Raw genomic sequence first — 24,528 nt, 5'->3', positions numbered from 1 at the left:
GGTTATTTAGGAATTTCAGAATATATCCTGTACTTCTGAATATTTGATACTTATTCTAAAAGTAGGATTTACCCTTGAGTCTTGTATTTCTTCTCATTGCTAAAGCTTTATAATGTCTATTTTAGTGGAAAATTCCTGTAGCTGTAATCTCTTAATGCTGCCAATCTCATTCTCATGATACTTTTAGAGTAATAGCGTAATTTCCCCCAACACAACACTGCCTGGTGTTTCTACATAAGATGCGAAAATTCCCAGAGGGGGAAAACTTCCAGTAAGGGGTGGCATTTATTTTTGATGATACCGTTTCTTTTCCCTTTTCTGAGCATTATAGTTCATGTCTTTGTAGCTAAGAGTGGAGGGAGGATTCTTTTTGGATCATATTAGAGATTTATGTTAACATTCATAAACAGAGTGTTAAAAACTTTTTGGAGTTAATGAAGCAGCCTTTTATTCTGAGTATTTTGCACTGTGCATATCTGGCCTTTAAAATAGGTTAAACGGCTAAATTTGGCAATAAGATCAAGCAACACAATTCTTCACAATTATGACAGTATTTCCTAAAAACATAATACATATTGGGAATGAAGCACTGATCTTGTTTTTCACTATTCCTTGCATTTGCATAATGTAGGCCGGGTGTGGTGGCTCATACCTGTAATCCCAGCACTTTGGGAGGCCGAGGTGGGCGGATCACCTGAGGTCAGGAGTTGGAAACCAGCCTGGTCAACATGGGGAAACCCCATCTCTGCTAAAAATACCAAAAACTCACCGGGTATGGTGGCGGGTGCCTGTAATCCCAGCTACTGGGGAGGTGGAGGCAGGAGAATTGCTTGACTGCAGGTGGAGGTTGCAGTGAGCCGAGATAGTGGCATTGCACTCCAGCCTGGGCAAGAGGAGTGAAACTCTGTCTCAAAAAAAAAAAAAATTGCATAATGATGCCGTTTATGTATTGACAAGCCTAAGATGGAAGGTTTTAAAAATTGTTAATAAATTAAACATTTTTGAAATATTGTTTTAAACTTGTTCATCAAGCAAATACACGACTACTAATGGACATCCATGTTTCTGGATGCTTTGTTTGTAGCTGTCAGCATTATAGTTTCTACTTAAAAGGTCATGGATGGATGCAGAAAGTTGGACTTCTTTTTTTGTGTAAAACAGGTCCTTTAAAATGCTTCTGATGGTCTTCTTTGATAATATGGTATGGCTTTAGTGATACCTGCCTCTGTTGATTTTCTTTTTACCACTTTGCTGGTATTAGCCATTCTTATTTGTAGTTCTTTCTTTCCTGTACCTCTTCTTTATGTATTGGTATTACTTGATTTTTTTTTGTTTTTGTTTCTTTTTACAGGGTCTCACCATGATACCCAGGCTGAGTGCAGTGGCGTAATCGCTTACTGCAGCCTCTTGGGCTCAAGCAATCCTCCTACCTCAGCCTCCCAAGTCCCAAGTGCTCGGGACTCTAGGAACATGCCCCCATGCCTGACTAATTTTTTATTTTTGGTTTTGTAGAGATAGGGTCTCATTATGTTGTCCAGACTGGTCTTGAACTCCTGGGCATAAACAGTCGTCCTGCCTTGGCCCTGCAAACAGTCCTGCCTTGGCCCCACAGACAGTCGTCCTGCCTTGGCCCCACAAACAGTTGTCCTGCCTTGGCCCCACAAACAGTCCTCCTTCCTTGGCCCCACAAAGTGCTGAGATCACAGGTGTGAGCCACTATGCTAAGCCTACTCAGCTGTTAATCTTAGACTTTATTCTCTTTTGGTTTTGTGTACTTGTGGTAGAAATTTCATTCACTCCAATGACTTCAGTTACTATCTATACATAATGCTGAAGACTCCAGATCGTTAGCTCCATACCTATATAATCAACAGCTATTAAATATCTGCCGTTAGATATCTCAGAAGCGTACTAAACTAAGCATTTTCAAAAGTAAGCTTGTGAAACCTGATGGATTTCAGTAGTTGACATCAACATCTACTTTTGCTCAAGTCAATAGCCTGGACATTATTTCTGACCCACATTTTTTTTCCCTATCTCGCCCATATCCATTCATTCACCAAGCCTTGTTGAGTTTATCTTCTGAGTATCTCATTGCCATCACACCAATCTAGGATACCATCATTTTTTACATAGGTGATTACAATAGCCTCCACATTGGCCTCTCTCTCTCTGTTTAGCTCATCTCCAATATATTTTATAAAAATGATACTGTAACTTTCCCTGCTTTAATGGCTTACCGTTACCTTTAAATGGAATCTGAATCAGGTTGATATACAACATAATCTGCTAGGGTGCAGGAGGAAAATATTGGAACTTGTATTCATATTTACCTTTTTATTTGAAAAACACTAAGGCATTAATATTTAAAAGCTACTACTGTGTAATAGTTATTTAGTCATTCCTTCTTTGCTCTATATGTCAGATGGTCATTTTGTACTAAAGGTGTCCTGAGGGAAGCATGCTTTGTTCACTTTCTGCATGTTGCCCAGTACTATAATTTGAATGTCCATCTATGTGGATTTATGAGTTATCTAGTTTATTACAAAATGTGCAAGTCTGGGATTAGGGAATTTATGGAGAAAATCAAGTGTCTTAACTGCAAATAAGATCACATTGCTTTTCAGCTGTTAAGATACACAAAATCAAGTCTTTTCTCATGAATTAAGAAAAGTTATGCTGATTTTGAGGTTTTAAGTGAAACTTTAAAAAAATTCTCATTTTTTTGTAAGGCATCCCTTTCTGCTTTGATAGCCATTAAAAATCAAATATTCAAACTGATGTTAGAACTAGATCTTTGAATCTCTATTATCACATGGTGTTAAGATCTTCAGAAATGATGAAGCATATTCAATTTTTAATTTAAAATATTTGTGAGAACAAATTTTTGTACCATAAATAAAACAAATTTTAGTCTTTTTCTTATGCCGTATTTTTGGGATGCAGATGATTATTTTATATTGTCATATTGTAAATCCTGTAAAAATGGTAGATAAATAAACATACATACCAACATGGGTATGTAATTGTGAATAATATTTGGAGACCCTTGGTTTAAATTCTTCCATAAAATAACTTTCAGGGCCAGGCGTGGTAGCTCAGACTTCTACTCCAAGCACTTTGGGTGGCCAAGGCAGGAAGATTGCTTGAGGCCAGGACTTCAGGACCAGTCTGGGCAACATAGCAAGACCTAACTTCTAAAAAAAAAATTAAGATAAATTAGCGGGCATGGTCGCACATGCAGCTACTCCAGAGGCTGAGGTGGGAAGATTGCTTGAGCCCAGGAATTTGAGTTTACAGTGAGCTATGATTGTCCACTGCACTTCAGCCTGGGCCACAGAGTGAGAACCTGTCTCTCAAAAAAAAAAAAAAAAAAAAAATTCAGGTTTCCTGCTTGCTTTTTCACCCTCATATTTATTATTACTCTTAAGTTTACACTCCATGCTTTAGCCATATTGGAGTTCTCTGTTTCTCAAATGGGCTACAGTTTCTAGGTTTTTGCACATTTTTCTCCTCCTTTTTAAGTTTCAACCTTCTCTTAACATAGTGGTACCCAAAGTGTAGTCCTTGAACTGTTTGTTATCAATCTAAGACAAGAAAAGAACTTGAGAATAAGCATTTCACAACTTGAATTGCATTTTGACTTGTCATCATCACATCCAAGTGCATGATCAGTGGATTACTCTGTGAACAGGATATAGAGTTGTTCAAGTGCAGTGGTGAGTTGCATGCTAATCATGCACAGCAGGACTGTTACAATGTGTGACATTTTGAAGTCAGTCATTTGTAACCCTAAAATGTATAAGAATTAAATAAAATGTGGCTGGCTCATGCCTATAATCCCAAAACCAAGGCAGGAGGATAGCTTGAAGCCACAAGTTTGAGACCAGCCTGGTCAACATAGTAAGACACGTCTCTACAAAAAAAAAAATTAGCCAGGTATGGTGGCATATGCCTGTAGTCCCAGCTACTTGGGAGGCTAAGGTGGAAGGATCACTTGAGCCCAGGAGTTTTGAAGTTTCAAGGCTGCAGTGAGCCATGATGACACCTCTGTACATCAGCCTGGGTGACGGTGCAAGACCCTGTATCCCCCTGTACCCCCCGCCAAAAAACAAAGCATTTATTTTTAAAATCTCATTAATTTTAATTATTCTTGTCCCATAAATAATTAAAAAATATATAGTAATTAAAAAATGTAAAACTCTTTTTCATTCTTTTGAATTTTATCTTTTACAAGTAGTAGTTAAATCCTGGAAGCAAAATTTATATTATTTATAAGTCTGATTTACTGATGACAACACAAGCTTTACTGGACTTTATTGACAAAGGTACACTTTTTTGAATGCGATAGCAGTAGTAAACCAAATGATGATGATGATGGAAGTAATTTCAAAGAGATACAAATCAAAAGAATTTGTACTAGTTTTCTTGGAAAGTACTGTGTGTCTTATGTTTAGTTTTTAGCCATAATTGATGGGCAAAGTGCTAAAACCAAAGTGGGTTGTTTAGAGGTACACTGGCTATTTAAACAATATAAAATGATCAAAATTTAATTGGTAGTTGTAGCCATGACAGTTGTAGGCATGACATGTTCAAAACCAATTCATCAAATATGTTCAAAACCAAGTTCATTATTTGAAAGAATATTACAAAGATGACTGGAGCAGATGTTCAGGATTTCACATGTAATCATTAGTATTTTTGGGGTTTCTGATAGTCTCACTTGAGGTTGCTAACATTAAAAAAAAAATGCATACAAATGACAAGACAAAATACGTTTGCTTGGAAATGCTGGATGAATCTGTAGTAAAGAAGATAGTTCCCGTACTACTTTCCAGCAACACCATAGCTTGATGTATTTAGGGACAGGATGGTGATATGGAAAACTAACTCTCAGACAAATAAGGATAGCGAAGGAATTTTTGTTACAATTTGATGAACACATTGGTTTTGCTAACATAGGAAGTAACAATTTATTTTTCACCTTCATTGCTGACAAATACAGCTTGCTCTAAACTATATAACACTTGCAAAGGGTTACAGTATCAGCAAATGTGGTTTGGAGTTTCGCTTTACTTTTGTAAGAGTATCTTCTAATTATGCAGGCACAGTGATAAGAAAAACATGCTGAAGCTTGTACCAGAATGTAAATCGGTGTCCTGCTTCTTTCATTGAGAAAGTCTTGCTTTGTCAGCTGAACTAAATGGTGTTCTTGCTATATCAGCTGAATTCACAGTATAGTTCACTAAAAGTGTGAATTATTAAACACTAATTCATTAAATTTGAGGTTTCTAAAAAATTAGATACTGTAGTTTGGGAGTTAGCTGATCAACTGTTACCAGATACTAGGGTGTACATTGGTCTTCAAAGCAACCTTTTCAGTCAAGAGTATTCGAACTTTGGGATGAACTCTTGGTGTTTTTGCAAGATAAGAAACCAGTTTGGTCCCCAACTTTTCAAATATGTGAGTTAGACTTACTGTCTGATAGCCTCATTCTTTGTTTATTTTTTAAGTGATCTTAGCTTTCCATGCAAAGAAGGAATTTCAGTCAGCCGGGCTCAGTGGCTCATGCTGTAATCCCTGCACTTTGGGAGGCCGGGGCAGGTGGATCACGAGGTCAGGAGCTCAAGGCCAGCCTGGCCAACATGGTGAAACCCTGTCTCTACTAAAAATAGAAAAATTAGGCCGGACGCAGTGGCTCATGCCTGTAATCTCAGCACATTGGGAGGCTGAGGCAGGCAGATCACAAGGTCAGGAGATCAAGACCATCCTGGCTAACAGGGTGAAACCGTGTCTCTACTAAAAGATGCAAAAAATTAGCTGGGCATGGTGGCGGGTGCCGGTAGTCCCAGCTACTCGGGAGGCTGAGGCGGGAGAATGGCGTGAACCCAGGAAGTGGAGGTTGCAGTGAGCCCAGAAGGCTTTTCAATGGCAGATAAGATCAGATGACAAAAATGAAAGTTGGATATTTGAGGAGAAAGTTACCTTAGCTTGTTATAAATGGTACAACAATATAGTAACAACTATCAGTAAAGTAGATGGTGATCTTGATATTGCACATTTGAAAAAGTTACAATCAAATACCTTAGACATTTGATAGGACACTTTTATTTTCTATCACAAGAAAATCCATGGGTAAGAAATTCATAGATGAGGAATCAATTTTTTAAAACCAGAAGTCACTTTAGATTATCCAGTAAATTTGCTGGATAAATTATTGGAAATGGATACAAGTCAGTAAAGGATTGAAAACAAATTTTGAAAAGCAAATTTTCTGCATTTGAGACAAAAGTTTTTAAAAATGAATGTCCAAGCTTGTTGAAATTGCATTAAAATCACTCCTATTTCTGTCATTTGAGACTGTTTTCTCTGAGTGCTATTAAAACACCGAAGTAGTTTAGATATATATTATCCCTTGTTGAGTAGCATTGCCATCAGTCCAACATAGATTAATTAACAAATGTGGTAACTGGCTTTCAAGATAGCCTCCAGTGAACCCTACCTCCTAATGTTTGCACCGTGTATAATCCTCTCACACAATATACCAGGTTGATATGTGTGAACAATAGAATAAGGTCAGTGTGATAGTATGTCCCTTTTGAGGTTGCGTTATGACAGACACTGCAGCTTCTGTCTCAGTTGTTCTGTCACTTTGTCTCTGGAAGCCAGCTGCCATGTGGTGAACAGGCCAGTGGAGAGGCCAACATAGTGAGGAACTGAGGCCGTTGTCATCAGTCATGTGAGTGAGCTTAGAATCAGATTCTCTAGCCCAGTTAAGCCTTCAGATGACTGAAGTCCCAACCAACATCTTGATTAAAAGCTCATGAGAAGCCCTGAATCATAATCACCCACCTAAGCTGCTTCTAAATTCCTGACCAATGGGAACTTTGAGATAAGAAATGTGTGTAAGTTGCGGGGTAATTTTTAATGGAGTAATAATACGGCAAACAAGAAGCAAACTCATTTGTTACATTAAAAACTTTAAATACTGACATATGTGCTGTTCAGAGGGCATGAATTGGTGTTTAAGGAATTGCTGTTTTACTTACAACTTTTGATTAAAATTATAGCATGACAAAATTATCAGTGTGGTAGCAATTTTCTGTATTAATTGCCTGTATGCATACTTACAGTGGAGAATTTGCACTTTATGTAATTCTTTTCTTTTTTTCTATTTATAATTTTGTGGATCTGAATCTAATGAAACATTTGGACTTACGACCTTTTTAACTTTTACTTTTCCAGCAGTTCATTTTAATTTTACTTTTTAAAAGTGTTGGTCCATGAAAGATTGGAATTTTGAAGAAGGAAAGTGGTTTTTCAACACAGATAGTCTGGGAGATCTAGGCCAGGCGCAGTGCTCACTCCTGTAATCCTAGCACTTTGGGAGGCCAAGGTGGGTGGATTGCTTGAGGCCAAGAGTTTGAGACCAGTCTGGGCAACATGGTGAAACCCCGTCTCTGGAAAAAAAATACAAAATAATTTACCTGGTGTGGTGGCCACATACCTGTAGTCCCAGCTACTCAGGAAGCTGAGATGGGAGGATCGCTTGAGCCCAGGAAGTCAAAGCTGTGGTGAGCTGTGATTGCACCACTGCACTCCAGTCTGGGTGACAAGAGTGAGACCCCATCTCAAAAAAATCTGGGAGATCTGTCCTATCATAGTTCTCATAATATCCATCACTGACCTTGTTTTACTGATCATGTTGCTTTATTTATTATTAGTTATATTCCCTTTTAACCAAAAGCTCTATCAAGGGCAGAGTCCATGTTTGTGTTCGCTGTTTACATCTTCAGTATCCAGAACAGTGTTCATTACTTAACACCTACTCAGTCATTACTTAACACCTACTCAGTAGATAATGGTTGAAAGAATTAATGCTACTTTTACACTTTTTCATTGTGTTGGAATAATGATTAACTTCTACAGTTACAAATAAGTTGCTACTATAGCCATATGTCCTTGGGGAATGTTAATTTTTTTAAGCTGAATAGAAAATATTCTTGGTGTTTTTCTTACTGAATATTAGGGATCTTAATAAAATGTTTATATTTCCACAGCACAACCAGTGTCTCTGAAGAAGATGTCTCAAGTAGATATTCTCGAACAGATAGAAGTGGGTTCCCTAGATACAACAGGGATGCAAATGTTTCAGGTAATCTGGTTTCAAGTAGCACACTGGAAAAGAAAATTGAAGATCTTGAAAAGGTATGGATTATAAGTTAGTTAAGATTGATAAAATTAATATACCATTAGAATTCTTTTGTTTCATAGCAGCTGAGCGAGAAAGGAAATAACATTCCTTAATATTTAATATGTGCGCTTCTATTCTGCCAAGTGTTACCTTTAATATATTAAAAGTCTTTGTTTTTGAAGTGGTTAGAAGCCTGAGCTGGCAAATATATACTACTGTGTGTTTATTATATTGTCTGAATAGATTTTCATTTGTCACTTCAGAAATTACAGTAGTAAATCTGAATTAGGTCCATCTTTGATGTTTGAAACAATTTTGTGTAAGAATATGCCTGTTTAAAAGTGTCTTTCTGTACAAGTCAGATGACTATTGGCATAAATTTATTAACTGTAGGGTCTCAGGTTTGTGCCACTGACATTCAACCCCTAAAATTAGCAATGGTGTTGAATGCTTTTGTAATTGTTGAAAATGTGTTTTGTTTTACTTGAGATTATTCTCTATATTATTAAAGATCTCATTTATATGTTATATAAAGAAATTTCATTTTTAAAACTTGTTTCTATTTTATAACATTTATGATTATTTTGAGGTCACATTTCTAAGCTTTAACAACAGTTTCTTCTTGGAATTGTTATTTCATAATTTTATTTATTTTTATTTATCTATTTATTTTTGAGACAGAGTTTCGCTCTTGTCGCCCAGGCTGGAGTACAATGGCGCAGTCTTGGCTCACTGCAACCTCCACTTCCTAGGTTCAAGCGATTCTTCTGCCTCAGCCTCCCAAGTAGCTGGGATTACAGGCATGCACCACCATGCCCGGCTAATTTTTTTTTTGTATTTTTAGTAGAGACAGAGTTTCACCATGTTGGTAAGGCTGGTCTTGAATTCCTAACCTCAGGTGATACATCCGCCTCAGCTTCCTAAAGTGCTGGAATTACAGGTGGGAGCCACTCTGCCCAGCCTGTTATTTCATAATTTTAAATTAAAAACTTTAGTAATATGCAATCTACTAGTTTTGAAGGGAGTTGCCCATGAGTTCCACAAGAATTTGGATTGAATTGCTAGTAGTTGGCAGCAGCTAAGGGATATGAATGGTTGATTGCTCTCTAGGAGGTTTAGTAGGAAAGAAGCCAAGTTCTGGGCAAGGCCTTTAGAGCTCTGCTTCCCTTTTGCCCCCAAGGTGGCTGAGCAAGTCCAATGCCTTGGATTCTAAATAAGATTTCTTTGCAAAAGGTATTGCATTGTTTAAAGAAAAAAATATTAAAAGTCAGTAATCTACTTTAGTTCCTTCTTTTTATCCATTATCAGTTAACTGGCAGAGCCAGAAGTAAAACTAGGATAATTGTTTTTCTGTTTAGAATTTCTATTGGGCCATCTCCTTTTCTTAAACCTTGTATTTTTAATAAAAATTAATTTTGAATTATTTCAAACAAGATACCCATTAAAGAATAAGGTAGTTCATAACTTACAGTGGTGATAAGCTAAAGAAGTTAAATCACAGGTCGGGCACGGTGCCTCACGCCTGTAATCCCAGCATTTTGGGAGGCTGAGGCAGGCAGATCACTTGAGGTCAGGATTTCAAGACCAGCCTGGCCAACATGGCAAAACCCCATCTCTACTAAAAACATGAAAATTACCCAGGCATGGTGGCGTGCACCTGTAATTCCAGCTACTTGGGAGGCTGAGGCAGGAGAATTGCTTGAACCCAGGAGGCAGAGGTTGCAGTGAGCCGAGATAGTGCCATTGCACTCCAGCCTAGGTGACAAGAGCGAAACACTGTCACACATACATACACACTCACATGAAGTTAAATAATTGAGTCTATTACATTAGTTTTGTTAAAGACTTGTATAAACATAGCTTTACTCAGGAGCATCCTAACGAAGCTCCTATATTCCCCTTATTCTCCTTTTGTGGTGGGATCTTTGTTCCTTCACCAAATATTTTAAGGAATTCATTGGAAATCTTCATGTATGTAAGATATTTTACCAAACTTGGCAGATATATGCCATTTAGGAATATTATAAGTAACCAATTACTTCCTAATTACTGTTTTTTAAATTGTGTCTTCCAGGAAGTAGTACGAGAAAGACAAGAAAACCTAAGACTTGTGAGACTGATGCAAGATAAAGAGGAAATGATTGGAAAACTCAAAGAAGAAATTGATTTATTAAATAGAGTAAGTATTTCACCATATTTCAGGTTTAGAGGGTTTTTTTTTTTTTTCAATTCGATGAAAATATATAAATATGAAGAAATTATTAATTGCATTATTCACTTTGTTCTTTTGTTAGTGAAATAATAATTAGTAAGAAGTATCATTTTCTTCCAAAAACTGATTTCCTTTGGGCAGTTACCAGTTTAGCTCACTTAATTTTATTCTTTCGGAGGTAGACTGATTTATGGATTTGTTCTGTGTTTTGTTAAAGTCTGGAGGTGACAGGCGCTTTGTCACCACCATACATAAGAGCACTGGCAGAGAGTTGCCTCAAGAAATAACTAAAATAGGCCAGGCGCGGTGGCTCACACCTGTAATCTCAGCACTTTGGGAGGCCGAAGAGGGCAGATCTCCTGAGGCCAGGAGTTCGAGACCAGCCTGGTCAACATGGTGAAACCCCAACTCTACTAAAAATATGAAAAATCAGCTGGGCATGGTGGTGGGAACCTGTAATCTCAACTGCTCAGAAGGTTGAGGCAGGAGTATTGCTTGATCCCGGGAGGCGGAGGTTGCCGTGAGCCAAGATCATGCCACCGCACTCCAGCCTGGGTAACAAGAGTAAGACTCTGTCCCCCCCCCCCACAAAAAGAAAAAGTAAAATTGGTACTCTTTACTATTATTATTGTTATTGTTATTATTTATTTATTTATTTATTTTGAGATGGAGTCTCTCTCTGTTGCCCAGGCTGGAGTTCAGTGGTGCGATCTCAGCTCACTATAGCCCCCACCTCCCGGGTTCAAGTGATTCTCCTGCTTCAGCCTCCCGAGTAGCTGGGACTACAGGCACGTGCCACCACTCCTGGCTAATTTTTGTATTTTTAGGAGAGATGGGGTTTAACCATGTTGGCCAGGCTGGTCTCAAACTCCTGACCTCAAGTGATCTGCCGCCTTCTGCCTCCCAAAGTGTTGGGATTACAGCCGTGAACCACTGTGCCTGGCCCTGAAATTGGTACTTTATCACTATAAGAAATTCCAGATGTCTGTGTATCTTCACTTTTTTCCTCCAGTTGTACTTAATGCATCCCCAACTTTAGGTTTAGCGTTAGCACTATATTCTTTGTAGCTAACTCTCCTTTTTGTTTTCAGCCCCAGAATTTATTTGCTAGAAGCAGTTGTAATTGCTTATTAGGTAACAGTGATGAGAAGAGACTCCATAATTTTGCCTTTTAGAAGGCTTTTGGCTAAGATTGAGGAAAGAATAAGTCTGCTTCCGGGAAAACTGTAGCAAATCCACTATCCAGTCTCAACTCCAACCATGAAAGGAGAAAAAAGAGAGAGGCTTCATCATATGCCGACTTGTTCTAATAAAGCTCTGAGGCATTAACTATAGGTTGTATATGAGGACAGTGGAACTCAGAATTTAACTTGCTCAAAGTCATATAGAGTAATCAGCTGAGCCGGTATTTGACTTCAGATATTTTAAGTCTTTCTACTTTTTGTGGACTGCTTTTCATCTTTGGTTCCAATACAAATACTCCTATGGCTGGGCGTGGTGGCTCACGCCTGTAATCACAGCACTTTGGAAGGCTGAGGTGGGCGGATCACGAGGTCAGGAGATCAAGAGCATCCTGGCTAACACGGTGAAATCCCGTCTCCACTGAAAATACAGAAAATAAGCCGGGCGTGGTGATGGGCGCCTCTAGTCCCAGCTACTCGGGAGGCTGAGGCAGAAGAATGGCGTGAACCCGAGAGGCAGAGCTTGCAGTGAACCAAGACACACCACTGCACTCCAGCCTGGACAAAAGTGCGAGACTCCCATCTCAAAATACAAGTACTCCTATATTGGTGTTAGAATTTGATCTAAGAAATTCTAAATTAAAAAAATTTAAAAATGTTAAATTAAAAAAAAATGTTTACTTTGTATTTTAGATACAGGGGGTACATGTGCAGATTTGTTACATGGGAGTATTGTGTGATTATGAGGTTTGGAATACAGATCCCATCACCCTGGTAGTGAGCATAATACCTGACAGGTAACTTTTTTTAACCTATGCCACCTTCCTCTGCCCTTTAGTAGTCCACAGTGTCTATTGTTCCCATATTTGTATCCATGTGTGCTTAGTGTAAGCTCTCACTTGTAAGCTCCCGCTTACAAGTGAGAACATGCAGTGTTCGGTTTCCTGTTTTTGAGTTAATTTGGTTAGGATTCTGGCCTCCACCTCTATCCATGTTGCTGCAGAGGACATGATTTCATTATTTTTTGTGGCTTTATACTATGCCATGACATATATGTACCACATTTTCTTCATTTAATCTACCATTGATGGACACTTGGGTTGATTACATATCTTTGATATTGTGAATGGTGCAGCAGTGAACATACACATTCATATGTCTTTTTGATAGAAAGATTTATTTTCTTTTGGTATATAGACAGTAATGGGATTGCTGGGTCTAGTGATAGTTCTGTTTTAAGTTCTTTGAAAAATCTCCAAACTGCTTGTTACGGTGGCTGGACTAATTTATATTCCCACCACGGTGTATAAGCATTCTCTTTTCTCTGCAGCCTCACCAGCATCTGTTGTCTTTTAACTTTTTACTAACAGCAATTTTTGACTGGCTAATCAAGTTGACACTTCATATTAACCGTCACAACTGCTGTGAGTTGGTATCTCGTGATTTTGACTTGCATTTCTCTGGTTAGTGATACTGAGTATTTTTTCATGTTTCTTGGCCGCTTGTATGTCTTCTTTTTGTTTTGTGTTTTTGTTTTGTTTTTGTTTTTTGAGACAGAGTCTTCCTCTATCACCCAGGCTGGAGTGCAGTGGAGTAATCTCAGCTCACTGCAACCTCTGCCTCGTGAGTTCAAGCGATCCTCCTGCCTTAGCCTCCCAAGTAGCTGGGATTACAAGCATGTGCCACCACGGCCATCTAATTTTTGTATTTTTAGTGGAGATGGGGTTTCACCATGTGTTGGCCTGGCTGGTCTGACCTCAAGTGATCTGCTCGACTCAGCCTCCCAAAGTGCTGGGATTACAGGTGTGAGGGATTACATACACCATGCCATATGTCTTCTTTTAAGAAGTGTCTGTTATGTCCTTTGCCCCTTTTTAATGGGATTGTATAGTGTTTTGCTTGTTGATTTAAGTTCCTTGTTGATTCTGGATATTAGACCTTTGTCGGATGCATAGTTTGTGAGTATCTTCTCTGATTCTGTAGGTTATCTGTTTCCGCAAATATTTATTATTATTATTTTTGCTTTATAGTATGCCATGACATATATGTACCACACTTGGGTTGATTCCATGTCTTTGATGTTGTGAATGGCACAGCAGTGAACATACACATGCATATGTCTTTTTGATAGAAGGATTTATTTTCTTTGGAGTGTATAGGCAGACAGGAAAAGGTTTTTTTTGTTTTGTTTTGTTTTGGTTTTTTTTTGATTACATTATTCTGTTGCTCAGGCCGGAATGCAGTGGCGCAATCTTGGCTCACTGCAACCTCCGCCTCCTGGGTTCAGGTGATTCTTCTGCCTCAGCCTCCTGAGTAGCTGCAATTACAGGCATGAGCCACCACACCTGGCTATTTTTTGTATTTTTAGTAGAGACGGGGTTTCAGCATGTTGGCCAGGCTGGTCTTGAACTCCTGACCTCAAGAGATCCGCCTGCCTCAGCCTCCCAAAGTGCTGGGATTACAGGTGTGAGCCAACACACCCAACCTGTTTCTACAAATATTTTTGATGCCTTTAATGAGTTTGAACTGTCTTAGGCACTGTGGGCCTTAAGAATAATAAAACCCCTGCCTTCATAGAGTTTATAATCTAATAATGGTACGTGAATATGTTTTATCATTTAATTCTAAATTTTAGGTAGATTTCAACTGTGGTAATTTTAGAAATCCCATATTTTTTATTGTTTAAACAAATGTTTCCCAACATTATTCATTTAGTTTGTAAATAAATGCAAATTCTGATCTTGTAAATTTTAAAATAATTTACCTAATTATCCAAAGGCAATATATTAAATGTATTAGAAAGCTTTTATACTATATAGCAGTGATTCAGATTGATTACATCAAACTTTAAACTGCAAGAATAAATCTAAAAATGTCTGCTTTTTTAACAGTAAAGGGTCTGTCTTGAAATAACATTTCTTGTAACTAAAACTTATGGTGAATTTTTTTTAACCAGATGGTTGTGTATTTGGGACAAGGATTAGTATAGGGAAAAAAGAGGTGGATCATATGCTTTTAAAGCTGGAGAGCGAATACTTAATTTAGTGGCTTTGAATTATTTTTAGTGCTAAAACCTTTGCTTCAAAATGTCGTAGAAAAGTCCAACATATAAATTGATCCAGATCAACTCTCTATACTCCAGATCCCCTTTTTTGTAGGCCTCAGTTTTGTCTCCTCCCCAGAGTGTTATCCCCATTGTACACCTTTAAAGATCAGACAAAGTGATAGGAGTGCATCTAGAACTTGTACCTGCACCTTTTGATGCCTAATTTGATACAAGGTTGCAACCTAGGGCTCAATACCACATACGGCTTGCATGGATAGTTTTTTTTTTTGCCTCAGTTTTAGGGAAGAGAAGTGGAGTTTAGCTAAAACACTAACTTATTTATGATGATTGAAAATTGGAAGATTCACAATTTTAAAGTTCTGACTTCTGGCTTCCTTAGAAAAACTGAAAGATCTTTAAGAGTTGGCCTATAGACTTGTTATAAGAATGAAGATTTAAGTAATGGATGCTCATTTTTGGTGGGACATATTACATCTAAAGTTGTTTTCAGAGCTTACCCTCATTTCAAAATTAATTAGTTGTATGAATTATTTTTGAATGTATATTAAGTGTTTTCATCTCTCATCAAATATTTTGAAGTATTTTTAAAGTATCTTTTTTTTTTTTTCTTAAGGACCTAGATGACATAGAAGATGAAAATGAACAGCTAAAGCAGGAAAATAAAACTCTTTTGAAAGTTGTTGGTCAGCTGACCAGGTAGAAGATTCAAGACTCAATGAGGAAAAAATATTTTAAACTACTGATTGAATGTTATGGTCAATGCTAGCACAATATTCCTATGCTGCAATACATTAAAATAACTAAGCATGTATATTTATTTCTAGAAAATGGATGTTTGTTTTCAAAATACTTCTTTTTCATTATTGGTTTTAAAAAAAGCATCAACCTTTTATCTCACAAATAAGTAATATCTTTCAGTTATTAAATGATAGGTAATACCTTTTTGGTTTTGTGTGGTATTCAACTAATACATGGTTTAAAGTCACAGCCATCTGAATATATTTCATCTTTGGGTAGTACCTTTTCTCCCTTAGGAATATACATAGTCTTTGTTTACATGAGTTTAAATACTTTTGGGATATTACCTACACATGCCTTATTACTGATGTGTGCAACCTTTTATGTGTTGATGACTCACTCATAAAGGTTTTTGTCTACTGTCATTTCTTTCCACTTATTCTAAGCATTTAGAGTAATAGAGTCATACTTTTGTGTAACAGTATCCTTTTAAAAGGAAAGCTGTTACAAAGTCACTGTCATGTTCTAGTCGATTAAATATAAATTTAAGAGAATACTTGAATTGCGCTATAATAAAAAAAATTTACTATTTTGTGTTTGAATATTGAAAAATTGAATCACTTTAACTCCTGAAAAACATACAATTTTAATTTTAATGTAAAATTTCTTATGTAGGTACTACTTTTTTTTTATTGTTCTAAGGTTTGCAAGTGAACATAGGATATTTTAAAAGTTGTTTGTTCTTCAGGCCTGGAAAGTGTACAAAGTCAGTGTAGGAGAAAAAAAATCCATATTTTTATTATATTAGCATGCACACTAAAATAAAAACCAAAATGTTATTCATACTTAAAACATTTATACAAAACAATATGTAAGCAGAAATAGTACTAAAATACAGTTTTTTCATATGAGAGAATATTCCCCTATTTCAATTTTAAGGAATTTTGTTCCTAGCATTGAAATTTTAAAAACAGAATTACTTCTAAAGAATTATACAAATTTTCTCTTGTATTAAATATTATTATTAGAATTGTTTTTGTATTACATTTTCATGTTAAGAATCCCCCCTTCCCTTAAAATACATTGACATTATGACATTTTTGCTCGATGATTGAATTTCAAATAGCAGTATGATATCCTTTTATCTAGTTAATATGTGAAAGTGGTTTGAATATAGTCAAATCCATTTTGGGTACTCTACTGACTTTTTCCTTCACTTGCCAAGCCCTTTTATTATTCACTGTTAGAAAAATAGAGAAGGTGAGACAGCTGGGGGAAAATGTGGAGTAAATGATAAGTATCAAATGTTGAATTTTTTTTTTTTTTGGAGACGGAGTCTCAGTCTGTTGCCCAGGCTGGAGTATAGTGGCGTGATCTTGGCTAACTGCAAGCTCCGCCTCCTGGGTTCATGCCATTCTCCTGCCTCAGCCTCCCGAGTCACTGCGACTACAGGCACCCGTCATCACGCCCGGCTAATTTCTCTATTTTTAGTAGAGACGGGGTTTTACCGTGTTAGCCAGGATGATCTCGATCTCCTGACCTTGTGATCCGCCCGCCTTGGCCTCCCCAAGTGCTGGGATCACAGGTGTGAGCCACCGCGCCTGGCCCAAATGTTGAATTCTAAAAGTCTCTACATTTACCTAGGTTGGCTTTCTCCCTTCCCCAATTCAGAAGTTTTGAGCTTGGCCGATCATCAGACTCACTTGAGGAACTTAAAGAAAGAACTCCCTGGCTGTAGCGCCTATGTAGGTTTAGCTTTAGACTCTGGGCTCCAGAATTTTTAAAGGTTATCATCTGAGGTTTCTGATCATAGCCTAGTTTTGAAGCAGCTGCTGCTGTTTCTTTATTCCATTGAAAACCCTGGAATTGACATAATTTTATCTACCAGCATTTCTCCCCTTTTAGTTTATTTAATAATTAACCTGGTCTCCAGGGCAGTTTTTATATGACCATGTGTGTATTCACTGCTCACGAAAAAGTTTAATGTTAGATTACCAAATTTAATATAGTTGCAGAATTACTGCATAAGGGCTTCCCTTCTTGGAGACTCTTTCCCAGCATGGGAACAGTGATCTGCTGCCCACATGACAGGGTGGTATGCCAGGCATAGTTAGCTGCTTTTGGTTGTGAGGTGTACTCACCTTTCTTTAGTTACCCTTAGTTATGTGCCACACATGTCCTTATTTCCTAGTTCCTCATCCACACTTTGGATCTTGTGAAAATGCTGTTAGTATTCAACCTTAAAATATATTAGTATGTGGGGTTTTATTAAAAAAATTACTTTGTATTTTCCATTTAATTCATATGTAAATAAAGGAACACTTAATTTCACTTCAAAAAATTATATCAATTAGGCTGGGCTCAATGGCTCACGCCTGTAATCCCAGCACTTTGGGAGGCCGAGGTGGGCGGCTCACCAGAGGTTGGGAGTTCGAGACCAGCTTGACCAACATGGAGAAACCCTGACTCTACTAAAAATACAAAATTAGCCGGGTGTGGTGGCGCATGCCTGTAGTCCCGGCTACTTGGGAGGCTGCGGCAGGAGAATCGCTTGAAAACCCAGGAGGCGGAGGTTTTGGTGAGCTGAGATTGCACCATTGCACTCCAGCCTGGGCAACAAGAGTGAAACTCTGTCTCACAAAAGAAAAAAAAAATTATTAAATACTTTTAAAGACTGAGCTGTTTAAGAATTTTGGGGGGAACATTTCTAGCAGTGATTTATTTTGGCCTTGTTAACATAATGATAGTGTAAAGACAGGAGCCTTACAACTTAGGCAAAGCATTTCACATGTAGTCCTTCTCCCATCTCCTTAAAATACGTATTTATTTTACATACAGAGTTTTACACTAACCATTGAAAAATAAAGTAGGATCTGCTGCAGTTTCCCCTGAAAATTTATAAGAAGTGTTGAGATTGTTAGAAGGTAGATGTTAAGTACATGTGCACTACCCTAAAAGACTTGTCTATTGTCAATAAAGTGATAGTATTTGTGAAATTATTATTCCTGTTCAGAAATACTATTTCTTAAATCTGGGAATTTGTGGCATAATAAAGCACATTCAAAGTTCTAATGTGTTTATGAGCTCATTTTCAAAATAGTAAGTTTGTCATATTTAAAATGAACATGACTTGCTTCCTTGATTTCTGAAATGAATTAATTGAAGATTGCTACAGTAATCTTTATTTCATCTTTCTAGAGTTGTTGGCAATTTTATTATACAACAGTTACCATTAGAGAAGGGGGAAAGGGCTTTTGGGTGTGTATTTGTAGGTACTAAGGGATTTACTAAATATAGTAGATTAGCACTGTCACACTTGTTCAAGTAGTTTCAAATGCAGAAAATTAAGTACCAGAGGCAGGTATATGGAGCAATGTAGTCTTTTTTTTTTTTCTTCAATGTTTAAAATTTTAAATTGTGGTAGAATCAATGTATTCTTAAGGTGAAAAACCTACCTCGGTTACATGTGGTTTGTGTTTTCTGGATTAATCTGGATTTTATAATTAGAAATAAAAGTGTAAGATTTTGAATCCAGTTAATAATTTCTTGAAAATAATACAAAAAAGTCAGTGTAATAGAGAAGCATTCATATATTCAACACCGTAAGACAAAACAGCAGAGACCTTGGATTTGATAATTGATCTGATACCCTGGACAGTATTCATATGTACAATGATAGGTCTCTGGGATTTTTTTTGTGTGCATATGTGTGTAGTTTTATGCTTCTGAGTTGGTGACAGTAAGTTCCATGCAGTGCTGGCATTTATTTAATAACTATTCATGATACTGTTAATAACTTGTTATAGGATTCAGGCATGTATTTTCAGCATAAGAAGCCAAACACAACAACTTGTCATTGGAGGGAATATATTAAGTGAGAAAAACATTCAGGAATCAGAACTTTAACATGTTAAAAGTTAGTGCTAAACATGGTCATATTGGGTCTGAACCTATCCTGATATGTAACCATAAAGCTTGACTTTTGCATTGGAACTGTGCTGTCATTAATAAAGGATATCCCATGGGATTGTAATTGTAATCCCAATTACAATCTAAGATTGCAATTGTTACTATCTGAGAAGTAGTGTGACACCTTTCTTTTGTTGTTACATTAAGCTGAAAACATAATACTAAGAGACAACTAACAGTTTGCTTATCAGGCACATCAACTAAGGCACCTTGCCCCATGCTAAGTTTCTCCTGGATATATGGAAGTTGGTTGTTTCCCAGTTCAAAAACTTGCTAAGAAAACCTGAGCCCATATTGTTTTTATTTTCTTAGCTAGAATCTCGTAGCATGTGTCATATCCTTATTCCCACTAAAAATAACTACATCTATGTGAGAGGAATATTGTTTGTGGGAGCTGTATTAAATACTATTATAGGTGTTACAGAATCTTTAAATAAATGGACATGGACCAACCTTCCATCTTAGTGTATGATCTATATAGTGCATGTCAGTAGCAGAAAATGCAGTCTTAGTTAGCATTAGCCTGTCTAATCTGAATAGTTTACTCAAAAGTACTTCTTTGTGTTAATTATGCAGCCATTGTTTTTAGATCTAGTTAACAGGTTCTGTTTAATGTGCTGCAACATTTACTGAATGGTGGAGTGAAAGAACTGATGCATATTGGGAAATATCTTGCCATTTTTTAAAGATAATGTTACATTAGGAAAAGAACACTTTTAAGAAATTTATAGCAGTGATGAATTCAGTCTATATCAGATACACCAAACTTGATGGTATTTAAATGTGACTTCAAGTTAGTATTTCTGTATATATTATTGATTACTGGTTTGTTTTTAGATATGTAAGTCTGTTCTGATCTACAGTTCACATATTGACAGTTGCTCTGGTAATAATAGAATGTTAGTGATGATCACTTGGTGAATGTTGATTAAGTGCCTGTGTTTTGTTTTGTTTCCTCCTCTGGATACCAAATAGGTGTATGTTACTTTTTTGGTGAACTTATTTCTTGGAAGATTTGGCTATGCTATTCAGGGTTTTTATTCTTATGTTTTTCTTCTAAATTTAAGTAGCATTCTGCTGCTACCATATTAAAGCTAAAATTTAACTTTTGTTGAAGAATCAGCTAATCAGGTAATCCAAATATTTGCAGAAAAACATCTGGATAATTTATTGAACACATTAGTATTGTGTAGACAGCTTTGATTATTCCCATTGCATAGGTTTTTATTGTGGAATAGTCAGCTTAATATAGATTCACTTTTAATTTGCCTGTATAAAGTAATACTCAATAAAAATTTTTTCATTTATTTTTCAGCAGTGGTTTTTTTTTTTCTTCCTATACTATCAGTAAAATCCTGACCATGAGTTTTACTTTTGAAGCTAAAGGGTAATTCTGGTAATCTAATTAACTTATATACCTCTTACAGAAACCATATGCAGCACTTTTAAAATCTTTATTTGGTATATTATTTTAGGTGGACAATGATTTAAGACTCAAAGCCATCATGTTAAGGTCTAAATACATTAATGGTGGGGTTTCTCGAATAAATGAGGAAGTGCACAAAAGTTCAGCCTGACTGAAAATTCTATTGTGTTTTAAAACTACATGAATAATTTCTTAATTCAAAATTGTAACTATTATAAACTAAATCTGATGGTGTCCAAAGAATTTCAGGTCCTTCAAAGTTTGTAAAAGATAAGTAGGGCCTAGGAATATAAAAATTTAGACTTTTTTAGTAAATGGTTTACATAACCTTTTGTCTTAATTTCTTATTCTTCATACACAGATACACAGGCACAAGCTAATCAGTCTTCTCTACTTCTAGAACTCTAAATTAATCTCAGTAATGTCATACAAGTCTAACGAGAAAAAGCATCCTTGAGTCAGTCTATTTAGATAAATACTTCAAGTCCCTGTGTAAGAACGTATTTCACTAGCAAGCCAGTAAATTTTTCCAAGATCTCATAATCAAATGAAACTGGAACCTTTCATCTTAGACTTCATCAAACTCTTTTTTTCCCTTCCAGATTCACTTTGTGTTTATGCATGCATGCACGTGTGCACACAGTTCTATCAGCAGCTGTAAACTACCCACATATTTGCTTAATCTTATTCTTTCAGTTTTTCTTCATTTTTAAAAGAGGTTACATTTCATTCCTGGTCAAGCCTTGTAAAGAATTATGTAATATTGGACCTTCATATTAAAGAGAGAGACTGGTTATAAGATCCTTTACAGTCCATTCATTTTATTCTGATGTCTAACCAGATAAACAGGAAACTAGCAAGTAAAACTTCCCTCTTAATCCTGGACCAAATGCATAATTTTACTGTCACTTTAAAAAATCTGTTAATGACTGAATCAAAATCCTTTTAAAGAAAGGAAAAAGCTCTTTGTTTCAAATAGTTGAACAACATGAAAACAATGTGAGCCAGTTAAAGATAGATTGAATTTTTACTTTACACATAGGAAAAACAGTAAGTTTTGACTGCTGTGTATGTTGTTCACGTTAAAATGTGCTCAGTTATTCACTACTGTTAATCCACATATAATCAGTTGCTATCCCTGTTTAGACATATTATGGAACTTGAAATTTGCAATATTTACATTGTTAGAGGCTTCTATCCAAATATCTGCATTCCTTTAAAATGTGAACTATTTGCTGTGATTAACCAAACGTATATGATGTCATCAGTGGACATTTTAGCTTTATGGAAACACATTATTAAGAAATGAATAGAAAGGTGTATTTTCCTTTGTGTAGTGCAAAAGCCTAAAGCTGTCAGTCAAAGGCCTAAGAAATCCACATTTGAAAAATGTGTAAATCATGTTTGGTAAGAATACATTCATCTGATAGTATTAAGAAAAGTTGAAAAACTGTTAGCCTTCCATAACACTTTAAACGTTTTGTGTATGGATGGCTTAGGACAATAAACAACATTAATTTAAAGTAAAATTATGTCGATCTGTTCATATTAACTGTTGTTTAAATCAGTGAAAATTTTAATGAGATGAATAAATGGATACTTTAGAAATGCAGGATTATAGGAGGCCTAAAAGTGCATCTTGTTTCTTGTAACCCTTTTAAAACCAATATACCTGGCTAGGTGCAGTGGCTCATGCCTGTAATGCCAACAGGATAACACAGGGTTATGCTGTCTGTACAAAAAAATAAATGAGCTGGGCAAGATGGCATGCACCTGTAGTCCCTGCTGCTTGGTAGGCTGAGGGGGAAGGATTGCTTGAGCCTAGGAGGTCGAGACTCAAATAAAAAATAAAAATCAATATAGTTTTTTTTATTTTTTGAGACAGAGTCTCACAGTATCACTCAGGCTGGAGTACAGTGGCATGATCTCGGCTCACTGCAAGCTCCGCCTCTGGGGTTCACGCCATTCTCCTGCCTCAGCCTCCCAAGTAGCTGGGACTACAGGCGCCCGCCACCACACCCGGCTAATTTTTTGTATTTTTAGTAGAGACGGCGTTTCACAGTGTTAGCCAGAATGGTCTCGATCTCCTGACCTGGCAATCCGCCTGCCTCGGCCTCCGAAAGTGCTGAGATTACAGGCGTGAGCCACCACGCCTGGCCAAAAATCAATATTGTTTCAATGAAGCAAAGTGTCTCAGGTAACAATTTGAGCACAACTTTAACCATAACTTATAGCATAATAACATTAGTAATTCAGTAGCCGTATGTGCAGGGCTGTGTTAGGTGCTTTATATGTTAATTTTTAAAAACTTGTGGAGTGTACAGATTGGTAAGATGACATTGTATCAAACTAGTCTTTGACTGCACAGTTTTGTGGTTTTATGCTATGATATACTTTTATCATGGAATTGTCTTATTAAATGTTTTGCCAGTGGTTCTTAAAGTGTGTTTCTGACACTAGTAGCATTGACTTCACTTAGAAACCTGTTAGAAATACAAATTATTTGACCCCAACCAACACTTGAGTGAGGGCTTCAGGCCGCTTCCACTCATAGTAGAAGAGGAAGGGGAACCACCGTGTCACATGGCAAGAGAGGATGGAAGAGAGTGAGAAAAGGAGGCCTTAGCAATTAAACAACCAGCTCTCATGAACTATAGAGTGAGAACTCATTACCTTGAGCATGGCACCAAGCTCTTTATGAAGCATCTGCAACCATGACCGAGACACCTGCCACTAGGCCCTATCTCCGATATTGGTAATAAAATTTCAACATGAGATTCGGAGGAGGTCAAACCAAACTACAGCAGTAGTTCTAAAAAAGTTTTAACAAGGCTGTTTGGGAGTCCTCAAACCAAATGTGCCCACTCCTGAGCAGTCTCACATCTTGTAGTAATGGGCATGCCATTGTAATCCTGCAATGCTCATTTGTTGGCACGGAGTAGCCAGTAGGACGTGTGCCCTCAGCTGAATACCATGGTGGATTCAGACCACAGTGACTGGTTCTGCCAGTCAATTACCCACCCTAAAGTTGGAGATCTGAGAGGTCCATTTTTCTTATGACTGTCACATCATCTAATACTTTGTGTTCAGATTTCTTCCAGATGCCTCTAAAGTTGTCCTTTCAGTGTTGGTTAAGAATTCAAATGAGGGTCACCTATTGCATTTTATTAGTGTGTCTTTTGCATCTTTTTTAACCTATAAATTATTCCTTCTTCGCCATTCTTAGACCATTTTTCAAATTGAAGAAGTTAGATCATTTGCTCTACAGAATTTCCCACATTCTGAATGTCACTGTATCTGTGGTATTAATGTATCCCTCTATCAACCTCTATGTTCTGCTAATTGTTAGATGTAGAACCTTTATTAGATTCAATAAGTGGTGAGTGCTTCCAACTGAATTACATCAGAGGACACATAATGTCTGGTTGTCTCATTTTTAATGATGTTAAGATTGATAAGCAGATTAAGATAAGCATCTGAATGTTATCTGAATCTGCTCTGTTTGAAAACTCCCCATCAACCTTTTGTGTAATAATTTTAGCAAACATTGATGATTATTGCTCACATCTGTTATATGTTTAGGTATTGCAAATTGATAGTTTTCCAATTCTGTGATTCATTTACATGAGTAGTTGGAGTTCTTTAGAGAAACTTTTCTCATCAACTGCTTGGTTTCCCTAAAATACAAGAAAGATAAAATCATACTGATTCTTTACCAATTTTATAATAATGGGCTATAG

General features: G+C 36.8%; 1 protein-coding gene and 1 long non-coding RNA gene across 7 annotated transcripts in view; one reads left to right on the top strand and one right to left on the bottom strand.

Moving 5' to 3' along the window:
- Positions 1 to 18,462, top strand: part of PAWR (pro-apoptotic WT1 regulator) — a 90,614-nt gene extending 72,152 nt beyond the window's left edge. For 3 of the 6 annotated variants that reach the window (XM_015152350.3, XM_077954746.1, XM_077954747.1), the window contains exons 5-8: positions 8,062 to 8,209; positions 10,270 to 10,374; positions 12,282 to 12,385; positions 15,269 to 15,464. In XM_015152350.3, coding sequence (XP_015007836.2) covers positions 8,062 to 8,209; positions 10,270 to 10,374; positions 12,282 to 12,385; positions 15,269 to 15,275 — 364 coding nt within the window. In that variant the 3' untranslated portion in view covers positions 15,276 to 15,464. Of the gene's footprint in view, positions 1 to 8,061; positions 8,210 to 10,269; positions 10,375 to 12,281; positions 12,386 to 15,268 lie in introns of all 6 variants that reach the window. The other 3 variants (XM_001085092.5, XM_077954748.1, XM_077954749.1) reach the window with 1 other exon arrangement.
- Positions 16,519 to 20,676, bottom strand: LOC144332965 (uncharacterized). Its single transcript, XR_013401252.1, has 2 exons — positions 17,997 to 20,676; positions 16,519 to 16,730 (listed from the first exon to the last, which is right to left on the bottom strand). It is a non-coding gene; the product is annotated as an uncharacterized LOC144332965 (long non-coding RNA).
- Between the last annotated feature and the right edge of the window lie 3,852 nt (positions 20,677 to 24,528).

Source organism: Macaca mulatta, chromosome 11 (assembly GCF_049350105.2).
Source record: "Macaca mulatta isolate MMU2019108-1 chromosome 11, T2T-MMU8v2.0, whole genome shotgun sequence".
Taxonomy (NCBI): domain Eukaryota; kingdom Metazoa; phylum Chordata; class Mammalia; order Primates; family Cercopithecidae; genus Macaca; species Macaca mulatta.
The sequence above is the reverse complement of the archived record's forward strand: the minus strand, read 5'-3'. Positions and strand labels throughout refer to the sequence as shown.